The sequence below is a fragment of the Protopterus annectens genome, chromosome 2.part0 (assembly GCF_019279795.1).
Source record: "Protopterus annectens isolate FY-2018-M chromosome 2.part0, PAN1.0, whole genome shotgun sequence".
Classification (NCBI taxonomy): Eukaryota; Metazoa; Chordata; order Ceratodontiformes; family Protopteridae; genus Protopterus; species Protopterus annectens.
This window is the reverse complement of record NC_056728.1, coordinates 1365806137-1365820498: the sequence shown is the minus strand read 5'-3', so window position 1 is coordinate 1365820498 and position 14362 is coordinate 1365806137. Positions and strand designations below refer to the sequence as shown.

Here is a 14362-nt window from a genome sequence, read left to right as displayed (position 1 = left end):
GAAAACATTTTAAAAAATTGCAGGGTTGTGACATCAGCATACAATAAACTGATCATCATTGCCTCGTTAACTTTCTGATTTAACCCCTTTAGGTTTCAGTGTACCATACTTTAAAAATGTAAACTGGTTCTTTATGTTGCACCCACCTCTTAAGTTGCAAAGCTCTTCTGTTATTGATTATATTTTTAAGATGCTAACCCCTTAAGAGGCTGGCATCATTTGTATAATAGCTCTTAAAAAGTAGTACAAAAGAACTGTCTTCCCATTATAGATATCCCTAATGTGTTCATGTAGTCTCAGTCTAAATGTCCTTTAAGTTTCACCTGTGTAATATAAAGTACAGGAACACCATAAGACATAAAACCACAGACTGTGAATCACAACTAAATGGTTGTCTGCTTTCAAATCTCATTGCAGTTATATATTTAACCTGATCTATATGCAAGCAATAATGCTTCTTAGGGTGGACATTATTGTACTTAGATAATGGGTTACCTGTTAAATTGTTTTGCATTTGTTTTATTAGTAATGTGCACATTATTTTATATATGATGTAAAATAATTCCTCATCCTGATACATTAAAGTTTCTGTAAGACATGTTAGAGGAAGCATTTTACAACCAAAATATAACTTATGTAATTATTTAATAATGCTAACCCCACACACAAACACAAATGCATATAATCACTTATATATATATGTACACACACCAAAAGAGGCAGAGAGACTCCTCATACATATACAGAAATGTAGATGTCTACGCCCACACACACACACACACACACACACACACACACACACACACACACACACACACACGCACACACACACACACACACACACACACACGCACGCACACACACACACACACATATGCACACAGAAATTTGCAGTGTGACACACACGCATACACATATACACAATGAAATGCAAACAAACACACACACACACACACACACACACACACACACACAAGACCTTGTAACTGCTTGCTGCTGTCACTTGGATTTGTTCTGTTTTGCCATGCCAACTAGGGGCATGGATGCTGGTGCTGCAGTTACTTTCATCGGTTTAGTTTTATTTATTTTTCTTATTCTACTCTCACTAACACTTAACAAAGTGAAGAGAGATGATAGACCCTTGTAACTGCTGCTGCTGCAGTTATGTCTGTTAGTTCCATTGCATTTTATTTATTTATTTATTTTTTACTCTTGCAAATTGAAGCTATGTTTAGCATGTGTAAACAAGATGGTGGTGTTTTTTTTCTGTCCATGTTTCATGGTGATTTAATATGCCGACATGAAGCTGCAGACTTGTTTTACTGGGCTTTACTTGTAAACTAATACCCTGATGGAAAACCTTCATTCTCCGATATGGTGTTGAATGCATTCAGTCCCTTATCCAATCACAAATATTACAATGTCTGCAAGAAAAAGTGCCATACAACTGAATATCTGTTAGAGTGACAGAATCTTGAGTTTTCCCAAAGCTAGTTTATACAAGTACATCACACAAATTCCATCATGTCTTGAAAGAAATGTCTTGCTTTCTACATGGGTAAGTGTTAAAAAATCATGTTGAGTAGGAAAATCTCCAATTGGTTATGTAAGTATGACACCAAGTCAGTAGAAACCACATTATGCTTAGTTAGGAATATATATTGTTTGTGTTACATTGTTTATATTTTATATTATAAAAATCCATTGACTCATGTTTCCCCTTATTATAGTTAATATCTGTTGCCTGTTTTATGTACACTTTTCCAAAAGGCCATTTCTACTGTAGCTATATCATAACCCCTTCCTAAAAACATCTAAGTTATATATTATATTTATGCCATGTCAGACTCTAAACCAGTTACAAGTGGTGTCCCACAAGGCTCAGTCCTGGGACCTCTCTTGTTCGGTATATATTTCTCTGAGGTACAGGCTAACACGGGTGGACTATGGCTGAACAAGTTTGCAGATGACTGCAAACTGGGGTGCTATAATCGACTCTCCGACTGACACAAGCATCCTCCAAAAAGGTCTCACAGAGATGGATAACTGGTGCCAGAGCCATGGCCTAAAGCTAAATGCCAAAAAGTGCATAGTCATCCCCTTTGGAAAAAACAAAGTGCCCACAAATTACCACATAGGTGGTAATCCATTAAGTACGGAAGAAGTAATTAGGGACTTGGGGACCCAAGTAGATAGCAATCTCTCCTTTGACAATCACGTTGCCAAAGTGGTTAGAAAGACCTTCTATATAGCCTACCTTATCATGAAAGGGTTCACATCTAGATCAAGAGAGGTCATTGTGCCCCTCTACTCATCACCTATCATGCCCATAATTGAGTACAATGCCCCGTTTGGGATGTACCTTACCCGACACCTTCAGCAACTGGAAAGACCCCAAAAGTATCTCACCAAGAGGATCAAGGGGCTCAAACAGATGCCCTATGCAGTTCGGCTAAAGAAACTCCAGCTCTACTCAGTTGCGTACCGCCTACTCAGTGTCGATCTGTGCCTGATGTATAAAGCCATGTCCAACCCTGAATTAATGGACATGCTTCACCTCAGGAAATCTAAATCCCTTAGAGCTACACGCTCCAGGGACCTGAACCTCAGCACAGAAATAAACAGGACATGCTGGAGGGACAGATTCATATCCCAGAGGCTCCCCTCACTCTGGAACAAAATCCCAATCCATGTCAGGCAGAGCCCCTCACTGACCCTCTTCAAGAGAAATCTTGACGAATGGATGGGAGATCGTAAGTTTACCCCTGGGATCTCTTCTGTGTCGCTGCTTGACAGAGGTACAGTAAACAAACCTTAAAAGGGCTTCCTTCTGTGACCTACTATACAGAGGCACAGTCAACTAATCTAAAAGGGTGGCGAAAGCCAAACATACTCTGGCTAGTCTTATAAATGCCCTAGGGCAGATAGCCTACTATCAACCTATGAACCTATTATTTGCCTCAGTTAAAAATGATTTCAATTACTACATGCTTGCCAAGCTCAAAAACAATTGCTGTAGGGTAAAGCAATTATTATTATTTGTGTTACATAATCAGCTTGTAGAATGAATACATGGTTTTATATATAAATAAGAGTTTAGAAAATCATCTTGTGGCAGAGTTTCTCAGTGTTTATGAAAATATGGTAGTAAGTCGCCAGTGACCACATTATATTCAATAACAAAATATTTACATTTTCTATAATTTTCTTTATTTGTAACATGACAGTAAATTAATTGGCACATATTTCCTTATCATAGTTAATAATTGTTGCCTATTTGTATTTACACTTTTCCAATACACACTACTGTTGTTATATCATAACTTCTTGCCAAAAACAGCTTAGTTATATTATTAGTCTCTGTCAGAAATTCTCTCCATTTTTCGGTCTTGCCTAGCTCATAAATATTCAGTGTATGGTAAAGCATGTATCGTATGTGTCAGGTAAAAGCTTGTAGCAATGAAGGTGAGTCATTTTAGATAGGCTTTCTAAATAAAGCAATAGTTAATCCCCTCTGTGTAACAAATCTAAATAATGAATTTGTATCTTATCAGTTATATGAATAAAACTCAAACCAAAGCAGTTGATAGTAAGTTCTGATAAAAATACATCATTGTGTTGCAAATCACATTGACAAATAAATAAGAGGTTATCTATAAAGTAGAAATAATATAAAACATTATTTAAAAAAAATATTTGCTCATGTAAACATTCTGCCTCCCATAACCCCATAAGTAAATTTGCATATGGGATACCAATTTTTGTACCTTTAATTCGATTATAAATAACACAGTCAAGTTCAAAGAAATTATTGTGCAAACAGAAATTAAGTAATTTTAGCATGTAGTCAGTAAGTGCATCCTGACTTAAAAAGTGTCTCATAGCTTAGTGTATGCAAATTGAACATGTCTAGTGTTATCAGTACGTATCATAATCCCATCTTGGAATTTTTTCAATAAATTAGTGAACACTTGGTAGCCTGCTTACACATCTGTTTGAAATATTGTAGTCTTAATTTTGTTGTTTCCTGCAGCATGGACTCTTGTTAGAAGGAACATTTCTGCTATGTTAGGGTGTGTGGACTCATAAAACATTTGTTTTCCAAGCTATGTTTGTTTTTCCTTTCTTTCACAGTTCAGTAAGGTATCACCACCAGGTTTACCAAAAAAAAAAAAAAACAACAAAAATGAGAGAACGCTTACTTTCTCTGTGTCTTGAGACGCCGACTCCTTATGAACAGCAGTTCAAACCAAATAAGATGTAAAATGATAACGGCTGAAGACCACATAAAAACAAATAATTTTAATGAGCAGATATTCAAATAAATCCAATGGTTAAGCGCTTTCACTTGCTCAATAGCAAGCTTCATCAGAACAATACAAACAGGACTCCACAACATTTAAATAAACTTTTTGGCGCCAAAAGCGCTAAATGAGACCACAACACTTTTAAAGACATATTGCATTATAAAAAGTTGTGTGTTTTCTACATATAAAACATTATATATATATATATATATATATATATATATATATATATATATATATATCATGCCTCAATTGGCAAGCTGATAAAAAACAAAATTGTTAAAATAACAAAATAGTTAAAAAACGATGATCGCATCCTGCATCTAAATATTATGCAACCCATAAAGAAACACTGCTACTGTTGTAAATTATAAATGTATTCCAAAAACACAAATAGCCTCATCCTTGGTTTTAATACTATATTTCATTGAGGGATACAACCTCATAATATCCTGACATATGCAATATGTCATATAGTCTGGAAGAATAAGCTGTGCTGTCAAAAATAACTATACCACCCCCTTTGTCGGGTTTCATAACCCTAATGTTTCTATTATTTCTCAAATAATCAATCATCATTGAGAAATTATTAAGATGGGATGTAATATAAAAAATTACCTAGAGAGAGGTAATTGGAATAAAAATTACTATAATACACACACCAAAATATGTGGCAACAATGTTACACAATTATGCAGGAAAATAGTATAGTGTTAGAGAATATAAATAGAACCATGGTTAGATTCAAACAAGTTAGTTGCAACACCAAAATGATTATCTATCTCGCAAAATGCATGGCCTGTTCTCGTTTTTATATAAAAAAAACAGAAAGGAAATTCAAGAAACGCATATATGCACATTTATATAGTATTAAAACCAAGGATGAGAACAATGCGTTGTATAGACACATCAAGAAATGTGGGGAAGGGCAATATTTTGGTTTTGCTATCATAGACAGTGTTTCATTTGATTCTAGGGGGGGATTACAAAGGTTGGTTGTCATATAAAGAATATTGGTGGCAAATATTCTTCGATTCCTCCAATCCACCAGGACTTAATGATTATATTTCCATTAAACCTTTGTTAGCCATAGCTTGATACGAATGTATACACATTATGTGAGAGGTATTTCAGAACAGTTAGGCATATGCATGACAGATTAGTTTACATTTGTGTATTCATTTGTAGTTGTTATATTGTTATTTAACATTTATATGACCATTACATATTCACAAATGAATAGCACTCACTATTTGATTTGATTTTATAAGTGTAGTGGCTATCTACGAGGATTTAGCAATCGGTGGATTGCTAAATCTATGCATTGGCTATTTGTGTTTTTGGAATACATTTATAATTTACAACAGTAGCAGTGTTTCAGTATGGTTCGCATAATATTTAGATGCAGGATGCGATCATTGTTTTTTAACTATGTTGTTATTTTAACAATTTTGTTTTTTATCAGCTTGCCAATTGAGGCATGAGATATATATATATATATATATATATATATATATATATATATATATATATATATATATATATAAAATAAATGTTTTATATGTAGAAAACACACAACTTTTTATAATGCAATATGTCTTTAAAAGTGTTGTGGTCTCATTTAGCGCTTTTGGCACCAAAAAGTTTATTTAAATGTTGTGGAGTCCTGTTTGTATTGTTCTGATGAAGCTTGCTATTGAGCAAGTGAAAGCGCTTAACCATTGGATTTATTTGAATATCTGCTCATCAAAATTATTTGTTTTTATGTGGTCTTCAGCCGTTATCATTTTACATCATATTTGGTTTGAACTGCTGTTCATAAGGAGTCAGCATCTCAAGACACAGAGAAAGTAAGCGTTCTCTCATTTTTGTTGGTTCTGCAGTTACAAGAACGGTTACTTAGCATTGTGTTCAGAGGTTTACCAAAAAGAGTACTAGCTGAAACAGAAGGTATCCATAAAATAGACTTTACATGTTCCTGTTATGATTTCAGTCCTTGACAAGGCATAATACACACTTAAAAATGTGCACACCTGTCTTTTGTGCAGTGGATAAAGTTTCTATATTAGGAGATTACATTATTCTTGCCTGTAAAGAACATTGATAAGTATCTTATGGAAAAAGTACTTGGTTGACCTTTCTTCCATAGCTGTTCAATGTGCAAGGCTCCTTGGGTGATGATAGTTGGGTGGCTTAGGGAAACTTTCTTTCTGCTATTGATTTGAAGTGAAATTATGACAGGGTCTGCTTTTGCATTACTGAACAAGTCAGATCTGTCTTCATGTACTCTGTATAGTATCTGAATGATATAGGTTTTTCATTAGGTCATTAAATGTGTCATAGAAGTGGGGGATAGTCAGCTTGGTTTCTTTTAATCTCAACAGTTGACAGTAATGTTCCTCAGAAATGAGAATTCCCTTAAGGCTCAATCAAAAAAAAAAATCCCCAGTGATGGTGATGGCTTCTGCAAATGTGACATTTCCAGGGGGGAGGAACAAAAAAACTGTGATAAAATGTCATCATAGTCCAAATCTGGGCACAGTGGTGAACAAATAAGGATCTTATAAATTATCTCCTCTTCTTTCCTTATTTGGTTATAATGGGTGCCTGTGAAGGTGTGGCCAACACTGATTCCATAGGGGATGTTCATATGACAAGCACTTCTGCTTTGATACTCTACATAAAGGATGTAGTCTCAATGCTGTAACTTCCTGTGCAATAATGAAGTATTCAGTAGCAAAATGTTTATAATCTATGGCCTTCATCTGTGGAAGATCACACTTATGTTGTCAAAGGTACTGATGCAAAAGATACAAATATCAAGCCATTCAAAGTGCTGGTTGGTATAGTCATAGATTCACAGGAATATACTAGGCTAATGACTAGTAGGGCCTTCATAAGCCATGCCATGTAACCCAAATGTGACCCACACGTTTTATGTTTTAGACATTTATATAGTGGGTGATTTTTGGTTATGACATGATTTACTGGCTGCCTCTGTCCATCAGAGACATAGGCACCAGACCAATGGTGAATTTCTGATTTCCCATCCACTGGTCCAAGTTACATGTAAATAGGGTTAGGGAGGGACTTAGCTTCACATGGATGGAGAGCCTTTTCCAGAGAATGGGACTTCTCTAAGATACACATCTGTCTCTCTAATATGTCATATTTATGTCATAAGCAAAATTTAGGTCTTTGGATCCAGTAGTTCTGATGCTGTTTGTTATACAGATGTGCAAAATGTTCAGGGTCCAAGGATGCTTTGTATTCCAGGCATATGTCACCTCTCAGTTCTCTGTAGGAGACTAAGTTCTCTGTAGGGACACAGGTCAGTGGTCTCACCTTCGATAACCACATTGCCACAACAGTCAGGAAATCCTTCTATGTGGCACACCTCATCACTAAGGGCTTTTCATCCAGTACTCATCCCTCATTAAACCCATTATAGAGTACAACGCCCAGTTTGATATGTACCTCACAAGACATCTGCAACAGCTGGAAAGGCTGCAGAAATGCCTCACTAAAAGAATCACAGGCCTAAAGCAGATGCCCTGTGCTGACCATCTAAAAAAACTCCAGCTATACTCTGTGGCATATCATCTACTCAGAGGCGATCTCTGCTTAACATACAAGGCCATGTCAAACCCTGAGCTGTTAGACATGCTCCACTTAAAGAAATCCCAATCCTTCAGAGCTACACACTCCAGGGATCTAAACCTTGTCATCACAATGAACAAAACATGCTAGAGAGATAGGTTCCTGACCCAGAGACTCTCCATACTCTGGAATAGACTGCCCATACATGTCAAGCAGAGTGCCTCCTTGGCCGTCTTCAAAAGGAACCTTGACGACTGGATGGGAGATAGGAAATTCACCCCGGGGATCATGTCAGTTACCCTGCTAGACAAGGATCCAGGGAAGTAAATATTGTGGGAAGAAATATCCAGGGAATTGCTATGGCCAGGCTTGTATAGGCCCTAGGGCCAATAGCCTAGTACCAACCTATGAACCTATGAACCTATAAAGATAGTGCTTTGATGCAATCTGCATAGGACATTATGTTCACTCCCTGTATTTGTTTTGTAAGGAGGCTTTGCAGACGTTCCAGTTGCTGCATGTGTCTGGGCAGGTACATAGTGAAGGGGGCATTATATACTCTATGAGGCATCAGATGAAAGAAGAATATATTGGTATGATGTCTTCCCTGGAACTTACTTATAAATAAAGAAACATAGAAGGATTTTCATGCTACTTGTAACACATGTTCGTCAAAGGCTAGGTTACTATCTACTTAAGTTCCCAGATCCCTGACTAAAGAGTCAACTTTTAGGGGTGTTGTATTAATGATGTCTGACTTCTGAAAAGGTATAATGCATTTCTTGGCATTGAGTTTTAAGCTGTGACTTTGGCACCAGTTATTTGTCTTTGTTAAACCATCTTGTAGGGGTTTTCATCTTGGTGGATTCTATGACAGCTCCCAGTTTGCAATATATGTGAACTTGGTCATCCAGAGGCCTTTGTCATTGGCTTTGACCTCCAAGAAGTACATGACAAAGAGGAGTAGGCCCAGTCCTGAGGGATTTCAACTGTGACCAGCCTGTTTGTGGAGGTGGCCTCACCGATACTAACCTCCTGGTTTCTGTCTGAGTCATTTGGCTATCCAGCACATTATAGAGAAGTTTATGCCTATTTCTGTAAGTGGGATGTTGTATCAAATGCCTTACCCAGATCAAGGTAAGCAGTATGCACCACGTTAACCTCATCCATTGCCTTGGTGACCTTTTCAAAGAATTTTACCAGTTTCAGTAGACATGACCTTCTTTTGACAAAGCCAAAGTGGGATGGATCCAGTGTCTGGAGGTCTCTTTTGTCTTTGTTAAACTTTTCTATGATAATTATTTCCATGGCTAGTCAGACTAATTGGTCTGTAGTTTCTGGGATTTGTTGATGGTCCTCCCTTATGAAGGGGGAATGACTGTTGCTGTCCTCCATTTTTGTGGCACAAAGCCTGTTTTGAGGCTGTAGTTAAATAATGACTCCAGTGGTCACGATAAATTGTATTTAAGACTATACATGAAGCTTCCTGGGATGTTATCGGGGGCCCATTGAGGCTGTGTTGCTGGCCTTAGCAAGCACAGCCAGGTCATGTTCTCTAGTTATAGTTGGAAAGGTTATGCTTGAGGCTGTTTCTTGGGGGATGGCTAGGGGTTAGTGGGATAAAGTTGAAACTGAATTTGTCAGCCAACAGATTTGCCTTAACACTAAGTTCAGTGAATGTAGCACCATTAACCACCATTTCAACACAGTTCTGTGTGCTGCCCTTGAAGTTTCTAACATAGCTGAAGAAGGCCTTAGCCTGGTAAGAAGGTCTTTTGCCTGGAAGGCTATCTTAATCTTGAAATTGGCTTTATTTGACCTAATTAGCCCTCTTAAATGCCGATTTAGTTTGATGAGAGAGTTGGTATCTTTATATGGGAGTTAACCTCCTGATTTTTATTGCCATGAGTTTTTTTTCCCTTTTGTTGTATATCCTGTTTAATTTGAGAAGCTTCCAAGTCAATTTGCTTTTGGAGTTAGTTATGAGCTTACTTCTGTCAGGTACAGTAGCCTCTTTGCAGCCACTGATGTAATTGTACAGAGTTTCTATGAACAGTTCTGCATAGGCTGCTATGTTCTGTGGGTTCATAGAGGCAAACTAAGGAAACTATTGCTTAATAAAAGGTACTTTGCCTTTAAGTAGTTCCTAACATTTACTGGTTTTACTGGGGTTACTGAGTTGATTTTGATTTTGAAGGGGACAGCTTTACGGTCAGACCTTGCCAGGGAGGATGTAACATGGGGGGTAAGGTCAGCATTTTCCCATATTTGTGAGTACAAGTTCCAATATATTGGGGTCTCTAGTGGGTGTATGCACTAATTGATCAAGGATGTTTATATTTATGAAGTCAAGGAATCCCTGTGTCTGTAGATTTGAGGCCATGTAAGATTCCCAGTCTATAGAGGGGTAATTAAAATCCTCATGAGTAGAGTGTTTGGTTGGATGGTAAGTGTCTCTAGTAGGTTGATGTATGCATTGCGATTTTCTTGGGACATGGGGGGTAACATAGGATATAAGATATGGTATGGGATTTTATTTATAATGACCTGCATGTGGAAGGACTCCAGTGTATCATCCTGTTTGACCACCCTAGAGGTATGCTTCTTATTGATGTATTTTGAGACACTGCTACTTTATTATTATTATTATTATTATTTTGACTTTTACACTTGTCACATTGGATATGCTGTTAGTGTAAATCATTTCAATTATTTGTTTTTTTTCCATATAATGAAGAAATATTTCATTTTTACTAGATGTATCTAGAGCAGAGTTAAATCAAAGTTTTCCATTTCATTTTTCTTTAGGACAGAACATCCCCTTGCCCAGCTGTACTGTCACTCGACAATGGAACATCACCACTTTGATCAGTGCTTAATGATTCTTAACACACAGGTAAGACAATGTGCCTATCATCTTTTGGCTATTATGCCTTACCCCCCCCCCAAATTCCCAAATTTTAAAGAATTAAGAAAATAAACCCTCCTACAGAGAGAGAGGAATAAAGAAAGAAAGAAAATGATGGGGTGGGCAATGGGTTCCTTCTTGTAGCAACAAGGCAAATATTTCTTCATATCACTTTGCATTTTAATTCACAGTATTGCAGAAACACCTCCACAGCTCCAGGAAGGATGATTGGAAGTAGGCAATATCCTTACAAGCAAAACTACATTTTGAACTTAACCCCCCCATAAAGGTATAACATGTAACTGGACATATGAACAAGACCCCTTACAGAAAGATTCCATATATTTAACCTGTTCCAAGACTGTTCGACTTTGGAGGAGGTCACATTAGGTAAGAGGATGCAGGGAGCAAAGCGTTATGCGTGGATACACATGACAGTATTTTTTTACAGATTTGTTAATTTGAGATGCTGTTGTAGTAAGACCAATACTTTTTTTGTAATTTTTTTCCTCATTTCGCCATTAGCCAACAAAGCTCACTACTTCCTGTTATGATAAAACTCTGAGGCCTAACGTCATATTATGTAAAATAAGAAAAAAAAGTGGACACACACACACACACACACACACACACACACACACACACACACACACACACACACACACACACCACACACACGCGTGCGCGCACGCACACACACACACATGGCTTGTTAGTAATATCCCAAGGAAAGACATATCTGCAAGCAAATATAAAAGTGATAAATAAAAGAAACTGCTCAGGTCTTGATCTTTTATTGATCTGGGGAACCTAGAATTATCATTGTTATCTCCAAGCATACACTGTGGGTTAGCATTGCAACAGCTCATAAGATGCCCTTTTTGCTAATCACATGTTACTAAACCTGAATGTCTAAACTCTACATTTATTTGCTTTAGAATTTGTGCCTTCTCTAAAATAGTGCCACTCATACATCTCAGAGACCCTGCCTCCATGCTAAATGCTCCCACCAGCAAGTATTGTTCAATAGCAGCACATCATATAAAGCATATGATGTTAAAATGGAATGCATAACTCACAAAGAAGGCACCAACATGCTTATTTAATGTAACTGCATGTTGCATGTTTAGTATAACTGCATATTTGGTATGTGATATTTCCTTAGGTATTGTATGCAGCTTTGGCATTGCTCAGTCTCACACAAGATATGTTTTGTATTATAAACATGGTAAATTGATACTAAAGTGAAATCATCACATCCTGTCACTGTATTTTAACTATGAAAAGGTAACATAGTTCACATTTCAGAAACTCTGTTTTATGCACATTTATCTTAATGTTCACCCAACTTAAAGACACCTAGGGAATCCTCCATCTACAATGAAAACACTAAGCCTGCATTTGTTGTCTCTAGTATGCCTGTAGTAACTGTGATCAAATTAATTTAGTAAATTACCTTGCAGAGGGCCATAGCCTTAACTGTAACCTAGACAACCCATGTTTTATTTGCAGATCAGATACTGGAAGAGCCATATTGGTGATAGGAGAGGGGTGGCTTTTTGACAGTTTTGCCAGCATGCCTAGCCGGCAAGGACTTATTGGCTCCCAAGTTGTTGACTGTACTGCTCCAGGGGTAGGCAGAGGCACATCCTAATAGCCAGGCCACAGTTATGGGAGGTGTTGTGGGTACAACTACACAAGCTGGGAATCCTGTCAGCTCTTGCTTGACACATATGTGAGTATGAGTGCTCCTGTTTGAGTCCCTGTGGTAACTCATTTGCCTACAGCTCCATCGGGGGAGCAGGGTGAGGAACTTAACATTTTCTCATGGCTAGTTGCCTTGTTGATGACAGTATCATAGACTACTCTAATCAAGTCTAGGAACAAATGGATTTTGGTGGCTATAACCCTCAAGGGAAATGAATGGGCATTTGAGCTCTCACCCCAATAGGGAATGAATGGGCATCTGAGCTCTAACCCCATTAAGGAATGAATGTACATCTGAGCTCTTACCCCACTAGGGAATTAATGGTCATCTGACTTCTTACCCTGTTGAAGATTGAATGGGCATCTGAGCTCTTGCCCTGTTGGGAAATAAATGGGCATCTTAGCTCTCACTCCACTATGGAATAAAGGGGCATCTGAGCTCCCACCCCACTAGGGAATGAAGGGCAGCTGTCACAAACAGTTAATGATTAGCAGGCATAGGGGCAGAAAAAGCATTTAGTGAAAAAAATTAAGCTACTAAGGTAAAAATAAGTTAATGGTACAGAGACATGCACTCAGTCATATACAGCAATTCATGTTTGAAGTTTCATAACACAGTAAGCGTGACAATTAATATGGCTTGCCTTTAGGTGCTCAGTATTAGCTTGCTTCACTTGTATCAGTCTGAACGTGGATCCTTGGTGTTGCTTTACCATTTCTGTTTCTTGCTGGATATTGTAGACATATATTTAGGATCTCATTTTAGTGTGCTATTCTAAATCTGTGATTTTGGCAGCTCAGAGAAACTGCAAGTTATGTTCTTTTTTTTATAATAGTAGCCATTTTGAGCTATGGTGACCTGAAGGCAAGAATAATAAAAATATGTCTGTGTTGTTATATGATGTGTTTTTGCATGAAAATGTATTCGTTTTAGAGTACTAATATTTTGTTTCTGTACCCTGGGTAATAGCTTTGTGCTTTAAGAATTTGGCAAGTTCATTTCAAGGGGATAGAGTTCAAGGAGAATCAGGAGAAGAAAATTAACACAGTAAATTATTTCAACAGTACTGCAATTGGAAAGCTTGCTGCAGGTGTTTTTGTAGGCTGTAGTACATGTGGAAGTTGAATGTGGATGTGGACTTGCTCTTATAGGTTCATAGGTAGGTCTGTAGTTAAGTACTAGGCAATCAGTCTGCAGACTATTACAAGCTAGCCAAAAATCCCTATTCAAAAGTTCCCCTTGGTCTCAAGGAGAGCAAGACTAGACAGACTGGGGAGAATTTGAGGATGGCCATCCAATTATCTAGGTTTACCTTGAAGGTGGCGGAGGTGCTATTCTGCTTGACATGTAGTATAAGTTTGTTCCAGAAAAGAGGGCTATGTTGGGATGTGAATCTGTCACACCCATCATACCTCTTAACCTGGAAACATCAAAAATCTGGACAAGGCCCATGAAAAATAGGTACAAATCTGTATGCCGATTAACATAAAACTTGCATACATAATTACACAACCCCACCCACTCCAGTGGAATTGTGGGATACTAACTTTCAAATGCAAACTGAAGAACAGACAACCAAAATATGGTACCAGAGTCCCCCTGCAGCCATTCCAATGTCCCATTACCTGGGTATTTCGCCCCATTTACCATAAACACTAATGTGCATACTGCTTTAATTCAACAATGATTATTTGGATTTTATTTTTACATTTTATAGCACAATGCACAAACACTAATAGACATAAGCTAAACAAAGCAATACTGTCTTACAATGAATACAGACTTAGCATTAAAATGTCTCTGCCCTTGAAACTCACATTAATTGAAACCCACACCACA

The 14362-nt window shown here is 37.5% G+C and overlaps 1 protein-coding gene across 2 annotated transcripts in view; it reads left to right on the top strand.

Moving 5' to 3' along the window:
- Positions 1 to 14362, top strand: part of PDE5A (phosphodiesterase 5A) — a 2047822-nt gene that overhangs the window by 1765538 nt on the left and 267922 nt on the right. For both annotated transcript variants that reach the window (XM_044061541.1, XM_044061540.1), the window contains exon 15: positions 10716 to 10803. In XM_044061541.1, coding sequence (XP_043917476.1) covers positions 10716 to 10803 — 88 coding nt within the window. The remainder of the gene's footprint in view (positions 1 to 10715; positions 10804 to 14362) is intronic.